Source organism: Cavia porcellus, unplaced genomic scaffold (genome assembly GCF_034190915.1).
Source record: "Cavia porcellus strain 051 isolate PalLab524CR breed Dunkin Hartley unplaced genomic scaffold, mCavPor4.1 scaffold_22, whole genome shotgun sequence".
In the NCBI taxonomy this organism is placed as follows: domain Eukaryota; kingdom Metazoa; phylum Chordata; class Mammalia; order Rodentia; family Caviidae; genus Cavia; species Cavia porcellus.
Genome location: NW_026947505.1, coordinates 43,689,210 through 43,704,155, shown reverse-complemented (window position 1 = coordinate 43,704,155; position 14,946 = coordinate 43,689,210). Strand labels below are relative to the sequence as shown.

At 36.8% G+C, this 14,946-nt stretch overlaps 1 protein-coding gene across 3 annotated transcripts in view; it reads right to left on the bottom strand.

Moving 5' to 3' along the window:
* Positions 1-14,946, bottom strand: part of Pkhd1 (PKHD1 ciliary IPT domain containing fibrocystin/polyductin) — a 472,244-nt gene that overhangs the window by 407,700 nt on the left and 49,598 nt on the right. For all 3 annotated transcript variants that reach the window (XM_063233114.1, XM_063233116.1, XM_063233115.1), the window contains exons 24-28: positions 12,855-13,039; positions 11,829-11,951; positions 10,295-10,400; positions 9,538-9,813; positions 838-968 (exon numbers count right to left, since the gene is read on the bottom strand). In XM_063233114.1, coding sequence (XP_063089184.1) covers positions 838-968; positions 9,538-9,813; positions 10,295-10,400; positions 11,829-11,951; positions 12,855-13,039 — 821 coding nt within the window. The remainder of the gene's footprint in view (positions 1-837; positions 969-9,537; positions 9,814-10,294; positions 10,401-11,828; positions 11,952-12,854; positions 13,040-14,946) is intronic.

The following is a 14,946-nucleotide window of genomic DNA, read 5'->3' as shown; positions in this document are numbered from 1 at the left end:
CAATCAGGCATTCTAGAATTTTCTAAATTCCATCATTAACATCCCTATGCCAGAAAATAAAATTGCTGTTGAAAAGTAGGTTATCATTTGTAAAGAAAGAAAGTTTTGTAAACCACCACCAAAATGTGTGCTAGATGAATTTGCTTATGCTGTGGTATTAATACTCACCAAAAGTATGGACTAGGACAGTGTCAAGATGCTCTAATCTAAAATGTCTCCAGAGGTCTAATGCATTCAGACACGGGTCTTTTAGCAGGCAATTGGATCACCAGAAGCTATACTCATCAATGGTTTAACCCATTGATGAGTTTGTTGCTGGGTGTGCTGTCAGGAGGTGGGCTTCTAGTGGGAGGAGGTGAGTCACTGTGGCGTGACCCAGAAGGCTGTCGTCTTGTCTCCACCCCTCTGTCTCCCCAGCTCTATCTGCTGTTTCCTCTTTCCCTCTCTGCTTCTGACCATCGTGAAGAAAATAGCTTTACACTGCCATCCCCTCTGCCATGATGTCTGTGCCTTGCAGCCAGCCAGCCATGAGCTGAAACCACCAAAACTATGAGCAAAAATAGTTCTTTTCTCTTTTAGGTCATGTATGGCAGGTATTTGATCCTACTAACAAACATACTGATTAATAAAGACTGCCTGGGTTGCATTACAAGTCCCATAGTTACAGTCAGTTTTCTTCTTCATCGCAAAATAGATAACATATATAATAAAAGCACACTGTTTTCATGAGAAGATCATGTCATTTAATTCAGTCCTAATAAGTGATTTGCTGAAAACTTTATAAAAATAGTGGCTACCCACCCAGATAGAAAGACACGACCAAAGTAATCCACTTACCCTGGGTGGAACTTTGCATTGAAGTCTTCGTGAATGTCTTGTAGTGACATTGATGGCACAAGACTGAGATCCAAATAGCACAAGGCTAACATCTTCCAAATTAGAGCCTCGGATGGTGGCCCAGAGCCCTCCTGCAGCAAAAATAGCATTTTCATATAGGACGCATGCCCATTTAGGCAAACAAAAATTATGCACACGTGAAAAAAATAAATTAAAATATAAAACTCTCTCATCAAGACACACAGCCATAGTAAAGCTCAAGAAAAAGCCTAAATTCAAATATATAAATTATCCTACATGGAGAGATGACAAACAGTGATGAGGGGGGTAGAAAAAGTAGTAATGCATCCTGGAGACCTTTAAGAATAAAACATAAGGATGATACACTGTGGCCACAAGTCAGAGAAGGGGTCTCTGAAATTCTTTCTGCTAAATTCTAAAACATCGATTTTGCCAGTTCTATAAAATGTGATATTTTCCTGAGAGACCAAGTGTGGAAGAACATTACTGTAAGGTAAATCGGGTCATTTGTGGTAGTGTCTTTAGCTCACCAGTCCTCATTTCCTATATCTAAAACGATGGTGTTTGCCCTTCCAATTTGATGACTTGATAGCACACACACGGGGTTCCTGTAAATAGCTGATGAGAAATGAGTGCCACTCAGGGCCATCGGATTTCTCTGATGACCTCTGAAAGGCATCCCTAGCAATGCCCCTCTCCTCAGTGCAGGTGTTAGCAAGTAGAGAAACAATCCCAAAATCCTATGGACACCACAGCACATCTCTTATTTGGAGGAGCAGTCCCTGGTGAATAGAAAGCTCTTATTTTTTTAAAATACAATCTTTCTGTGCTTCCCAAACTGGTCTGGAACTCATGGGCTGGTCATGGCTGGAACTACCTGAATGTACCATCATGTCCTACTAGAAAAATCACTTATAATTTATGAAGAAAATGATTCTGGTTTGCCATCTTCCCAGGAGGTAACTGAAGGAAACAGTGAAGGACACAAAATAAGATACTTGTACTCCTAAATATGAGGAGAAAGCAGCAGCAAGAAGCAGAGCTGGTTGTGACTGCACACACCTACAATCCCAGCACTTGGGAAGCCAAGGCAAGAGAATCACAAGTTCAAGGCCAACCTGGACTGTATAGTGAGATCCTGGCTCAAAAACTCAAAAAAAAAAAAAAAAAAGAAGAAGAAGAAGAAGGAGGAGGAGGAGAAAGAGGTGGGGGAGAGGCATATCAGGAGCACTAACACAACCCATAACAGCATTTGTGACATGTCACTAAGAGGAAGAATATCCTAAAATATATATGCTGTGAAGAGTAAGAGTATATTAGACTTTTAGCTTGAAAAATAAAATTGAGAAAAGATTAACTTACAATACATTCATAAAAGATCCAATATCTGTAAATAAAACTGACAACACTAACTCAAGTTTAAAAATTGAATAAAAGTTTGAAATTTTGCTGAAGAGTCTAATAAGTTGTTTAAAAGTTAAATAAGAAAACTAAAAGGATCAAAATAATGATCACCACAATCTCTCTAAATTAAACATGAATATCAATGTAATTCCAATAAAAATACAGACTTTTACTTAAGTTAGACAAGATAGCTAGAAAACAAAATTTCAAAAATAAGAGTAGAGATGTTCTGCCAGGCACTAAAATATACTTTTTAAAACCGGAGTTAGAAAGTAATAACAGAGCACTCTCACACAGAGGTTAATGGAACAGTTTCCAGAAAAAAATCTAGATAAATATGGAGCTATGGGATTATTCAATAGTAAATAGAATATTCAGTAGTAAAATAAGCAAACAATAACAAAAAAATTTTTTATCTCATGTCTTTCACCAAAAATAAATTCCCAATTGATCAAATACTTTAAAAGAATGTATAAAAAACTAGAAGGAAACAGGACAGAATTTATCCCTGAAGGTACATGTAAGATAAATTTTATTAAAATTAAAATTATGAATTGCAAAAGCAGACATCAGAGACAAGTGACAAAAATATACTCTTTAATACATAAAATTCTTTAAAATCAGAGAGAAACAATAATAATCCAATTAGAAAAATTATTAGGATATACAGTTCACTGAAAAGAAAATATAATGACTCTTAAACATATGAAAAAATATTCAATTTCTCCTTTAATAAAAAGTGTAAAGTAAAATTACTCTGAAATGTTGCTTCTCTCCTTTGAGATTGGTAAATATGAAAAAGTTTGCAAACATACTGTTAAAACAATGTAGACAACAAATAGTTACATACACATAGAAATAAATTATAAAACCTCTAAAGAGAATATTTTATACTCATCACAATTTTTAGCTTATATATAACATCCTGATCCACCAATGACACTTCTAGTAAGTGCTAATATTCTTTCATGTACTTGAAATGAGATAATAATACATTTATATACAAAAGAAGAAAGTTGGATCCTGTTTGGGGATACATTTCAACTTCCCCAAAAAGTTCATATATTGATTTCCTAGTCCTCAGTGTTCAACCTTCATCCTTGTTTGGGAATAGGATCTTTGAAGATGTATTTACTTAATTTAAAATGAGTTTCTATTGAAATAAGGTGAGCCCCTAATCCAATATGATGGTGTCCCTATACACTGTTTTATTTACTCATTTATTTTTAGAGAAAAAAGGCAAAACAGGAAAAAGGGGTAGCATACTCCACATGACACTTCATCTGTGTGTCCAAAATTCCCCCTCATAAAAAAGGAGAAATTTGGACACCAGTGAGTCACACGGGCAATGCCACATAAATGTGAAGACAGAAGTCAAGATAATACACAAGTCACGGAACAACAAGGATTCCAAGAAACCTCCAGAAGCTCGGGAGAGCCATGGAGTCTATTCTTTCTCAAAGACTAATCAGAAGGAATCAACGCTGCAGAGTTTTTGATCCCAATTTTCTAGAACTATAAGACAATAAAATTCAATTGTTTAAGATATGCAATTTATACTAACTTATTACAGTAATTCTAGCACAAGACCACAACCTTAAACTATGTATAAAAATTAACTCAAAGTGAATCAGATACTTAAGTAAAAGAGAAAAAACTACAAAACTCTTTAAAAAGACATGGTTTAAGTCTTTGTAACACCAATAGGTAATGGTTAAGTATGAAGCCAAAAACACAAGTAACAACACCAAAGATAAATTGGACGTCACCAAAATTAAAAACACTTGTGCCTCAAACAACACTATTTAAAAAGTGAAAAAACAACTCACAGAGTGGGAGAAAACATTTGTAAATCATATATCTAATAAGAGGTTAATATCCACAATATACAAAAAATACAACTCAACCATCAAATTAAAATATTCTAATTTTTAAAATTGACAGGGGATTTTGGCTAGGATTTTTCCAAAGAGATAAATAAGTAGCCAACCAGTATATGAAGAAATATTCATCATCATAAATTATTATAAAAGTGCAAATCAATCAACAGTGAATATCACTTCACAACTATTCAAATGGTCACTATGAAAAGAAAATTAAAAAAAAAAAAAAAAAACAAAAAAAAACAGAAAATAACAGAGCCAGGTGTGGTGACATGCATTTACAGTCCCAGCACTTGGCAAGCTGAAGCAGGAAGCTCAGTCAAGCCAAAGAGTTCTGGACCAGTCTGGGCAACATAATGAGATCCTCCATTTAAAAATAAAGGAAGAAGAAAAACAAGAGAGAGAATGATACCTATTAACAAGGACGTGAAAATACTGTAGTGTAGGTGGGAATGTAAAATCATGTACTATTTTGGAAACAGGCCATTTCCCAAAAAGATAGCTATCATGTGATACAGTAATTCCACTCCTAGCCAAGAGAATTGAAAATTTATATCCACATAAATCTTTGTACATAAATATCCAAAGTAGTAATCTTCACAATAGCCAAAAGTAAAAACACCCTAAATCCACATCATGAGATAAATGGATAAATAAAATGAGGTATATCCATATAATGAAATACTATTTATGCATAGAATGTATTGAAATGATATAAGATGAACCTTCAAAATATATTTGAGAAACCAGGCACAAAAAGCACATATTGTATGATTCTATTTATCTCAAATAACTATAAAAGAAAACCTGACTGAAACAAAATATTTCTGTGCTTGTCAGAAATTTAAAAGATGAAGGAGAGTGGAGAGCCAGAGCATAGCCTTCTCCCCTGAGTCAGGGCCATTCACAGACTGTGGAGGAAGAGAAAAAGAACTCCAAGAAGCAAGCCCTCCCTGAGAACCTGCACCATGCATGAGCTGCCATGCCCTTTTTGGCTCGGACTGGGAAACAAGAAGTGCCAACACTCCCACCTTGTAAGCCTCCAGCTGATCTGGAGAAACACAGGCTGCCATGATAGCTATTGAGGTGAAACACAATCTGATGCTTGTGATGTTTGGTGTTTCACTGACCTTGCAGATCTAGGGCCAGTGGTTTGATCATCTGTTCAGAGGACCATGGTACACATACGCAGTATGACATCTATGGGGATCTCCTTCTGAAGGTGGAAGCTATTGTTAATTCCCTAATATCTTGTTTTGAAGTCCTGTATCATTCTCATTGTTTTGTTGAGTTGGATTTTATTGTTTCATTTTGTTTGATTTTGTTATATCCAATGTCATAGACAGCTGTTTCAAAGATAGGAAGATATATTATGGTAGCCACTTTGAACCTACTATTGCCTTGTTTTGAAGTCCTTTATCTCATTCATTATTTTGCTTTTATTCGTTCTATTCTGCTCTGTTTTGTTTGATTTTTATTATGTCTGAAGTTATCTACAGCTATTTTGAAGACAACAAGAGGCATTATGGTAACCCATATTAATTTTGTATTGTTTTGAAGTCCTGTGTGACATTGGTTTGTTTTGATTGCATCTGCTCTCCTGTATTTTGCTTGGTTTTATTCACTTTAAAATAAAAAAAAGATGAAGGAATGGTGAGAAACTACCAATGAGTACAAGGTTCTTTTGGGGATGATGAAAATGTTCTTGAATTAAGGTGAGGTGAACAACCTCTAAATTGTTAGATGATGTCTTTCCACTTAAAATTTTCTACTGACCCATAACTCATGCATAATAAAAGCTAATGGTCTTTCCCAGCTCCTAGGGTCATATGGCCTGCTCCCGATTATCTTCTGCCTTTTCCCCTAGTTCTGTGTCTTCCAAGTACCATGATATCTTCATAGTTCTTGGAACAAGATAAACACATTCTGACTCAGGACATCATTTGATATTGCTTCTGCCTCAAATTCTCTTCCCCAAGATTTTTTCAGGACTCACACCATCACTGTATTCATGTCTCTGATCTCCAAGGTCATTCTGTCCTTCCTCCAATGCCAATGCTCATCCTGCGACAACCAACCCTCTATCACTACAGCCCCTCCCCTTCCTGAAGGCTTTACAGGGACCAAAACTAGGAGAAGCCAACTATATGTAGAGCACGAAAGTACCTAAGGGAATACACAAGGCAAAGCCACAGTTGTCTTTAATAAAAGCTTTAAGGAAGCAGCCATGACTCAAGCAAGCAGTGGCCGCCCCAGGGAGAGAACCAGCCAGCATCTCCCAAGATCCATGTCATGTTGGAACTTAGGGAAACAAAGCAACCCGCTCACCTCCCTGATAAGCAGCCATGAGCCTACCACAGACTGAGAATCAAACATCCCATTCCCCTCCGCCCCCATTAGCAAATGGGAGCCAGAGTTCTGAGCATCTCTTGGGAGGTTGACCACATGCAATACAGCAAATAAGGGGATTTCCTTCTACCATCTCTTTGCAAATATTGTTATCACTGTTTTGCTTTTGTTCTGATTAATTGTATTGCTCTAGTCAACATTCTGTTTTGATAAGTTCTATAATATTCTGTATTTGGTTTGATTTTGCTATATCTTACTGAAAGAACAACTATTGTGAAGATAACAAGTTATACTATGGTACCTAATACTGTTATCCCGGTAACCTGTTCTGATGTTCTGTACCAATTTCACTGCACTTCAAACGGCTTTCTTCTGCCTTGTTCTATTGTATTTCACTACCTTCAAAATAATTTTTAAAGATATTTTTAAAAATATACACATAAAAAAATGTTCAAACAGTCAAATAATGAAAGCACAAACGGTTATTTTTGATGAACTAACAGATTAGCAGTATACTTATCTATTTTTAAATGTATACTTATTGTAATTTGTATTTTAAAATAACTTATAGGAAGTAGTTGGAAATCAATTTATCAGTGCATTTAATACAGTTAAAAATTATAATTAGTAATGTTTACCTTCAAATTTGATTAACTGTCATATGTAGAAGATGTTTTAACTTTCTCACTGTTTTTGCTAAGTGAAAAAGTATTCATTGCTGTGTATTTTATGTTGAACAAATAGATACAATAGTGAAAAAAATAAAAAATAAATAAAACCTTTGAGGATGATTCAGCATATGGGCAAGTGAAGATTTCCACTATTATTGATCACTATATTCATTATATGCTCAGATCTATAAATTCCTTGTTGATGAGCCTCAGCCTGGTTTTCTTTAAATCACCCACAGCAGTGATGCTGAGAAATTATGCTACATAGAGGCTATATGAGGATCTTATTAAAATAGATTGATTCAGAGTGTAGGGTAGGGCCTGAAACTCTATACTCCTAACAACTCCCCAACTAATACAGCCACTATTGACCCAAGACCACATTTTATATCCGAGGGTCTTCAGTGCCCAGCACAGGGTTCTGCACAGGTGGTACAATTAGTCTTGAGTGAGTGATGAACACTGGTTGATTCTATGTAGGTGGCAGAGTTAATTGGGAAAGTTTATATGCAGCTACAAGGAAAAAAGCAGCTACAGCCTCTCTCTCCCTCCTTTCTCCTTGATCTAAATGAAGTTAAAACCCACCTGGCATTAGGCCTTCTCAGAGTTTTCCATCTTTGGTTAAATATAAGATGAAGACGTATGATCCCTCACAACTTCAAATTCTTTCCCTATGTATTATTGGTATTATTGGTACACTACATCCAGATAAAATGACCAATTCAGACTGATTGTGCTGGGATTGATTTTTAGCATTAAGGTTCTTGGTCTTGATTTTAAAATAGAAAGGTTTTTATCCTGAGAACTCATCAGTCCAGGACAAACTGGGACCAATATCCTCCCTACCTTTGTAGGCACAGTCTGTAAGGGAGACAGGTGACTGTCATCAATCTAGTGGCAAGACCTGAAGGAGGTCAGCATGGCCTGAACTGAAAAAGTAACATTGTAAGAAGGCTAAACCATCTATAAATCTCATGAGAAAAATCGTAGATGCCCTAAACTCAAGCTAATAACTATCAGGTTAATACAGGATCTGATCTTTTACTCTGAGTACCACATATTAGGCTCCTTCCTTAAACCATTCAGAAATAAGAGCTCACTCTGTTTCCTAATCAGATGAGGTGGGGTGGACCACTGACTCCTTCTGTTAAGTGATATGCTCTTTGCTGTCAGAAACAAACTGTTCCTTTGAATAATTAGTTTGTGAGCAGAGTACACTGATTTATAGATTATGAGCCTCAAGTCTCTGGCCACTAGAAAAAATGACAAAGATCTAAAGTACTAAGGAAATGAATTTATGCTACAAAACTTATACACCAGCTAACACAAGCATAAGTATCGTATTCTTGAAATTCTTAAAGTCTAGCTGAGCCTGAGCTATTTTAAGATAGATGTGTTCCTTATAAATCAGAAAGTTATGCTGAGATTACAAGTTTTCCATGCAATTAAGACTCAACGTATGGGGGTAGTGTGGTTTAGATTTACTGCCCTGGATTCTCCACTCCTCAAACAGTAGTTGGCTTGCATGTTACCCAATACCCAGTGTACCTCAGCAATGTACATCATCATTATATAATATATCAGTACACTCCTAATGCATATTTACGAAGGCCCAACTAGGTACAAAGTTCCTAGTGAGTGGGAAAGGCTGATACTTCACATTCACCAAATGTTTTCATTTTTAAAGGAACTTTCCCATTGGTTGACTCATTCTCATACAAAGCTAAGGATCCAATAAAGGAAGCATCACTAAGCCACGCTCTAAGGTAGTGTGGTACAGAAAAGGAACACGAGTATGACATCAGAGCCTTCTGGCTGCACTCCAGTTCCAACTCCTTCCGTATGAAATTCTAGGTAAGTTATCTTCCTCTGAGAACCAGCCTTTCCTCACCTGAAAAATGGGAGCAGTAATTCCATCTTTTAGGCGCTTGCAAGTATTTAGGATGTGGGACTCCTTAGAAAAGGTACTCAGTAAATGATGCTGTTGCTACTATCGTTATTACTTTTAAGAAATTAAGCCCCATAGATGTAAATAAAATGTCTAGGTAACATATGTGACTTGCAATAGGACCAGGGACATGTCCAAGCTCTCAGTCAAGCATCAGTTCCGCTAGGCCAACAGACACAGTGCTTGACACTCTAATCTAATTATGGCTGACACCACCAGCCAAATTATAGTCCCTTACATGACAAGTGAGTTCATTTCAGGGCTCAAATGTCTATTGCCTAATAGAAGAAATAGTTAGAAAATAAAGAGCTTTGAAGTCTAATGTATATGGAATCAGTTACAATACATAAAGAGATCTATGTATACAGGCAAGAACACTAGATTCAGAGGATCAGATGTCTAGTACAGCCATCTCCCAGATTACCAATCTCTGCAGCTCTGGAAGGCTCCACAGCATCCAGTCTGGGTTCCAAGTATAGGAGGAGGCCTTTTCCACTGGCATTGACCGCTAGACCAGAGGGTCTCATCAACACTGAGACCTGATGCACTCCCACTGGGAGCAGGTCTGTCTGACACACCAAAATTGTTTGGTTTGAGAAAATAACTTTACAACTTGTTTTGTTCACCACAACGTGGAAAGACTTGGAATCATCTGAAAAACCAGTTCCAGTAATATAAACCAGCAGGCTGGTGTCACCATCTAAAAAAAAAAAAGAAAGAAATTTGAAACAAAATCATCTCTCAGTGATATAATTCTGTTTAAGAGAACCTACTCTAACATCAAGCATTTGATCTCTGTCACTTTTTCTTCACAAAATTCAAGGAATTGAATTTTGACTTAAATATTGGACATCCGAATTTATTATCATGCTCTGCAGTTTCCTTCCTAAATTTTCTCAGACTGAGGTCATTGGGAAACAAAGACAGAATCAAGAATACTTCAAAACAAAGGTGAAAGAAAATAAAACACTTGAAGTCATCAAAAAAACCAGCTTTTCTCCATTTTAAGTAATAAAATTACATCTCTTAGGTAAACCAAGCAATGTACTTTTTCTTGTATCAGTCAACCTCCACTTAAAGAACGATTGCACTTTCTACTCACTCATCATCATCTATAGGGATAACTTCCAACAAAATCACTGAGTCTAAAATTATGGTCAGAACCAAGTCACAAATCATACCAAGAGAATACCGCATAGAATGAACCTTGGGAGTTGCCCCTGTGAGGTACCGGAAAGAACAGGAACCCAGACATTGAGCTGGTATGTCATTCACTCGCACAACCACCTACAAAAAAGCAAAAAGAATTAAAAGTAAATGCATGGATTTTGCATACACTGAGGGCAGCCATTAAATGCTTATGAAGGTTCCCCAAACTCAAATGTGGAAATAATCCACTTATTCTCACTTATTTCTTCTATTTTTCTGGCCATAAATATTAAATTGTAACAAATGACTCAAAACATGTTATGCTTTCTTAAAATGGTAGTAGAAATGCTGAAATCCATTTATAGAATTAATTAAATAGGCTTTTTTTTAACTTGACTTGACATCTTATGATGTTGCCCAAACTGGTTATAAACTCTTAAACTCAAGTGGTCCTTCTCCCTCAAGTAGCTGGAACTGTAGATGCATGGCACCACACGTGGCAAAAGATGCTAAAGTTTAGTAAATTTCCTCTCTGTAATCTAGAAGTAAATTTTATAAACTTAAACTGCACAAAGTCTGCTTATCCCACTATTTGCAACCAAGTCATTTCAACTGTCTGTCTTGTGAAACACTCTTTCTTTACTAGTAAAAACCAATAAGATAGAGACCTTCCTTCACCTTCACTACCTGAACACTTAGCTAAAGACCAAAGTGTGTTTGGACATTTGATTTGGGACCTTTTTGCTTTAAAATGATAACTCCCTAAGAAAACAATGTACATCTTTCTGTTCTACTGGAATTGTTATCTCAAACAATACTCAGAAATGAAGAATGTGATAAATACATAACTCAATTGTTTCTTTACATATAAAAACGGGTTAAAACACACATGATATTTATGATAGTGTTTCTTTACAAAAGAAATAGTTAAAGAGCTTAGATAATAAATAACTGCAATGATATTTATGATAGTGTTTCTTTATGAAAGAGATAGTTGAATAGCTTAGAAAATAAATAACACTTTAATTTATCCATAGTTTTATTTTTTCATAAGTACTAAAAAGTACAAATATATCAGGACACTGAGAATTGCTAACCCTCAGTTTTAGCACCCATGTGTAAATTACTAACTAAAATCTAGTATTCCTTACACTTTTTCTATTTTAAATTTTTCTCAAATTAAAATCAGATAATGTATAATAGGAATGTGAGCAGATTAAAAACACCTTTTAAACACAAAAGGAGCTGACTTTTCCTATTGACTTTGCAATACCACTATGTACAAGCACAAATCATATTTAGCTATAGATGTTCTCTGTTTTATGTACCATAACAACAGCATCAATAACTGTAATAGAATATTCTATTCTGGTGAAAAAGCAGAATATTCATATTTTCATAGTGTTTTGCCTATCCTGTGGAAGTTAGGAAGAGCACAACCATAACTGCCCCCATTCTACCAGGTAGAAAAATGAGCCTTAGAATCTAAGTCATTGGCCACATTACAAACCAGTGAGACAGACAGGAAGCTGGTGCTTTTACCTTGGGGGGGGCTCATCAACTCACCTGAGTGTGCTGGTGAGCAGCAGCCAACATGTCTCCAAATATGGGTCCGAGGAAAACCCCACCATCATACACCACACGAATGGCTACAGCAGGATTCACACCAGTGAGATTTTGATCAGAGACCTAGGATGGGTACATTGCCAGTGAACTGCCATGAGACAGAAATCTATGCTTAGTTAAAATAATTGATAAGGGCTTTTGCACACTATGCTTGAAATAAATCAGAGAGCTAGAAAGTAAAATTGAAAGCGACAAAGATTGAAACCTAGAGAGCTACCAGTAAGTGGTAGCTAACGGAAGCACCAGGAAATATGCAGGATACTTATTTACAAGCAAAAAGGCTAAAAGAAATAAAACATCTAACTCTTGAGCTATTTTCGCTTCATATGTTTCTCTATTTTATATTTTCAATCAAACATATTAAAATAAAATTGGAGAAAACATTGCTTTGACATAACAGCAAAGACTCCCATGCTTCCTCTGTCTCCCCCCTAGAATTTTGTTTGAAAACCAGATAGCCTATGATGCCATATAAACAGGATAATATTTCATTTTGGGCCTCATTTTATAATAATCAAATGCTAGATGATCATTAGATTATTTTTAAAGGTCCTAAATATGCAAGAGCATCTGGTTTTATCATTATCCGAAGACAGCAAATCCTTTTCTCCACTTCCTTCTGGTATTCCATCTGCCTGCATGATCAGTTAAGTCAATCACATCTGCTTGAATTACCTGATAACAGATGTGGAATTACTGTGTGGTGGACACTGACCAACAACTTCTCTAACCACACCAGGTTCAGAAAGGAAACATTACATTAAACTGCTTTATCAGAGAAGGGAGATGCAAACTAATGTGCTGAAAACTTCTGGAAATAAAAATAATAAATGTTCTTTCCTTGTGCATTCCTTCAAAATGAAAAACCCATGATAGCTTTGACTCATATAATTTTGGTTTTCTTTTTACAAAATTTCTCCAGGGCACCAAATCCATATGATCTCCCCAAGGGGACAGCAAACATACTTTGATAAAGTTGGGCAAGTCCCCAACTTGGGTGGCCCAGGAAAGGGTCCATACATGTTCATAGCAAGAGTTTAGATCTTCCTTTACAGTGAAGTCACCAGCGCTGAGGTATCTGGATGTGAAGTCGTCAGCGTTGTCCTGCAAGAGCTTGTGAAGGTGAACAGCAGACATGTGCACAGAGACATCTGTGAAGGAAAATTTTATTACAGAAAAACACAAAGCACTAATTAGTCCATCTTGCAGAGTCTCATCAGGGATAGCAGAATAAAAACCAGGTTGTCAGTTTGCAAGCGTCTGTCAAGGTCAAAACAGAACTTTAAGAGAAACTTCAGCCCTAGTTCCATTTTCCCCCAAGGCAAACACAAGCAGATGCCCACTTTTTTTTTCACTGTAATACACTGTCCTCAGTATCATATCACAGAACAAGCAGGAAAAACAGTATGTCAGACAAACAATCTCAACTGTCAACTCGAAATGTGAAAGTCTAATTAAATCTGGCTATTCCCTGGAAAAATTTAGCTGGTCCTATGAACAGAGAAAATTTGGCCACTTTTCACAAGAAGCATGGAGCCACACAGCAGCTGACACCCATAAAACTTAACCAACCCAGCTGAGGAATGTGGGCATTTACTTTGGTTTCTCTATTAGAATTTCTTTAAGCCCAACCACCTGCTTCCCCATGCCACAGGCCCACAGAGCAAAAACAAAGCTCTGTGTTTGAACTCTGCTTCATGCTTTACCAAAAGTTTCCATTTCATTAGCTTCTCCCAACAGCCCTGTGAGGTGGGTCATTTGGGTACCCTAATGCCTACTTTAAAGATGAAGAAAACGAAACATAATGATATTCAAAAGCTGGCAAAGCCAGTCCAACAGGTTTAGATTAAAACCCAAGTTGCCTTCTACCCACTCCAGCCCTGCCTTCTTGAATTCCACACTGCCCCAAAACATTAATAAAGTACCACAGCATGTGAGCACTGCACACAAATGTCTCATCATTTAAAGAACACTTTTATATAGTTATACATAATTTGGGTCATCGCCATTTCAAAAGGCCAGATAGGGCTGACTTTCCTTGGGTCATTTTCCTTGAGCCAGTGATGTGGTGAACTTTAGCAATAAAACTTGGTAACAAAAAGTCCATGGATCATCTATCTTGTTTTTGAGAAGAGATACCCAGCCCAGTAATGGGTTCAGAGAGGCAGGGCACACAGGCACTTGATCATTTATCAGCTTTCAAAAGCTAAGGTGCCTTCAACTTATCTTAAGTTTCCCTATAATCATAAAAACACCTCTCTGTCTCTCGCACCCAAAAAGACCCTTGGAAGCCCAGTCTGCTTGGGAGAGAAGCCTTGGATCATGTACCAATCTTTACACAGTCACACCTGGATTCCCAAGTCCCCTTTCTGGTTCTCTGCTGCTTCTATCAAATAAGTAACATTGTTATCACTTCCAATTCTTGTACAGTACTTTGTGGAAAATGTGTATTATTGGAGGTTTTAAAACAGTATGCTGATTTCCCTTAGCAATCTCTTTGCCACATTTGTGGAAACCACTAAAATCAGCCACAAATAGTGTAATTATTGAGTTTAACTCTGAGGACACTGATATAATTGATCTTAGTCTAGAAAACTCTAAAGAGAAGAGGATGGACATGAGATTTACATGCATCTACAACACACACACATACACAGATTCAAACCCCTGTTGTCAACTATTTATGTGGCCCTTGAGCAAATCTCAATGTCGCTGGTCAAATGGTAACCCCAAGAGATGTCCTAATCCTTAGAACATATGAATGTTTCCTCACAAGGGAAAAGAATGACTACTTCCTTGTGTGGCAGAAGATGTAGTTCAGGATCTTGAGAGGAGTTTATCCTGTGTATTTAGGTAAGCCCTAAACCAATCATATATATCCTTACAAGCGAGTTAGAAAACATTTCACAAAAGACAGACTCAGCAGGTAGACTGATGGGGTCACAGCCATAAATTGCCAGAATAAACCAGAAGCCAGAAGAGGCAGGAAGCAAGCACCTCTTTACAGTCTGTTTTAGGGAGTGTGGCCCCACCAACAACTTGTTTATGGTCTATTGGA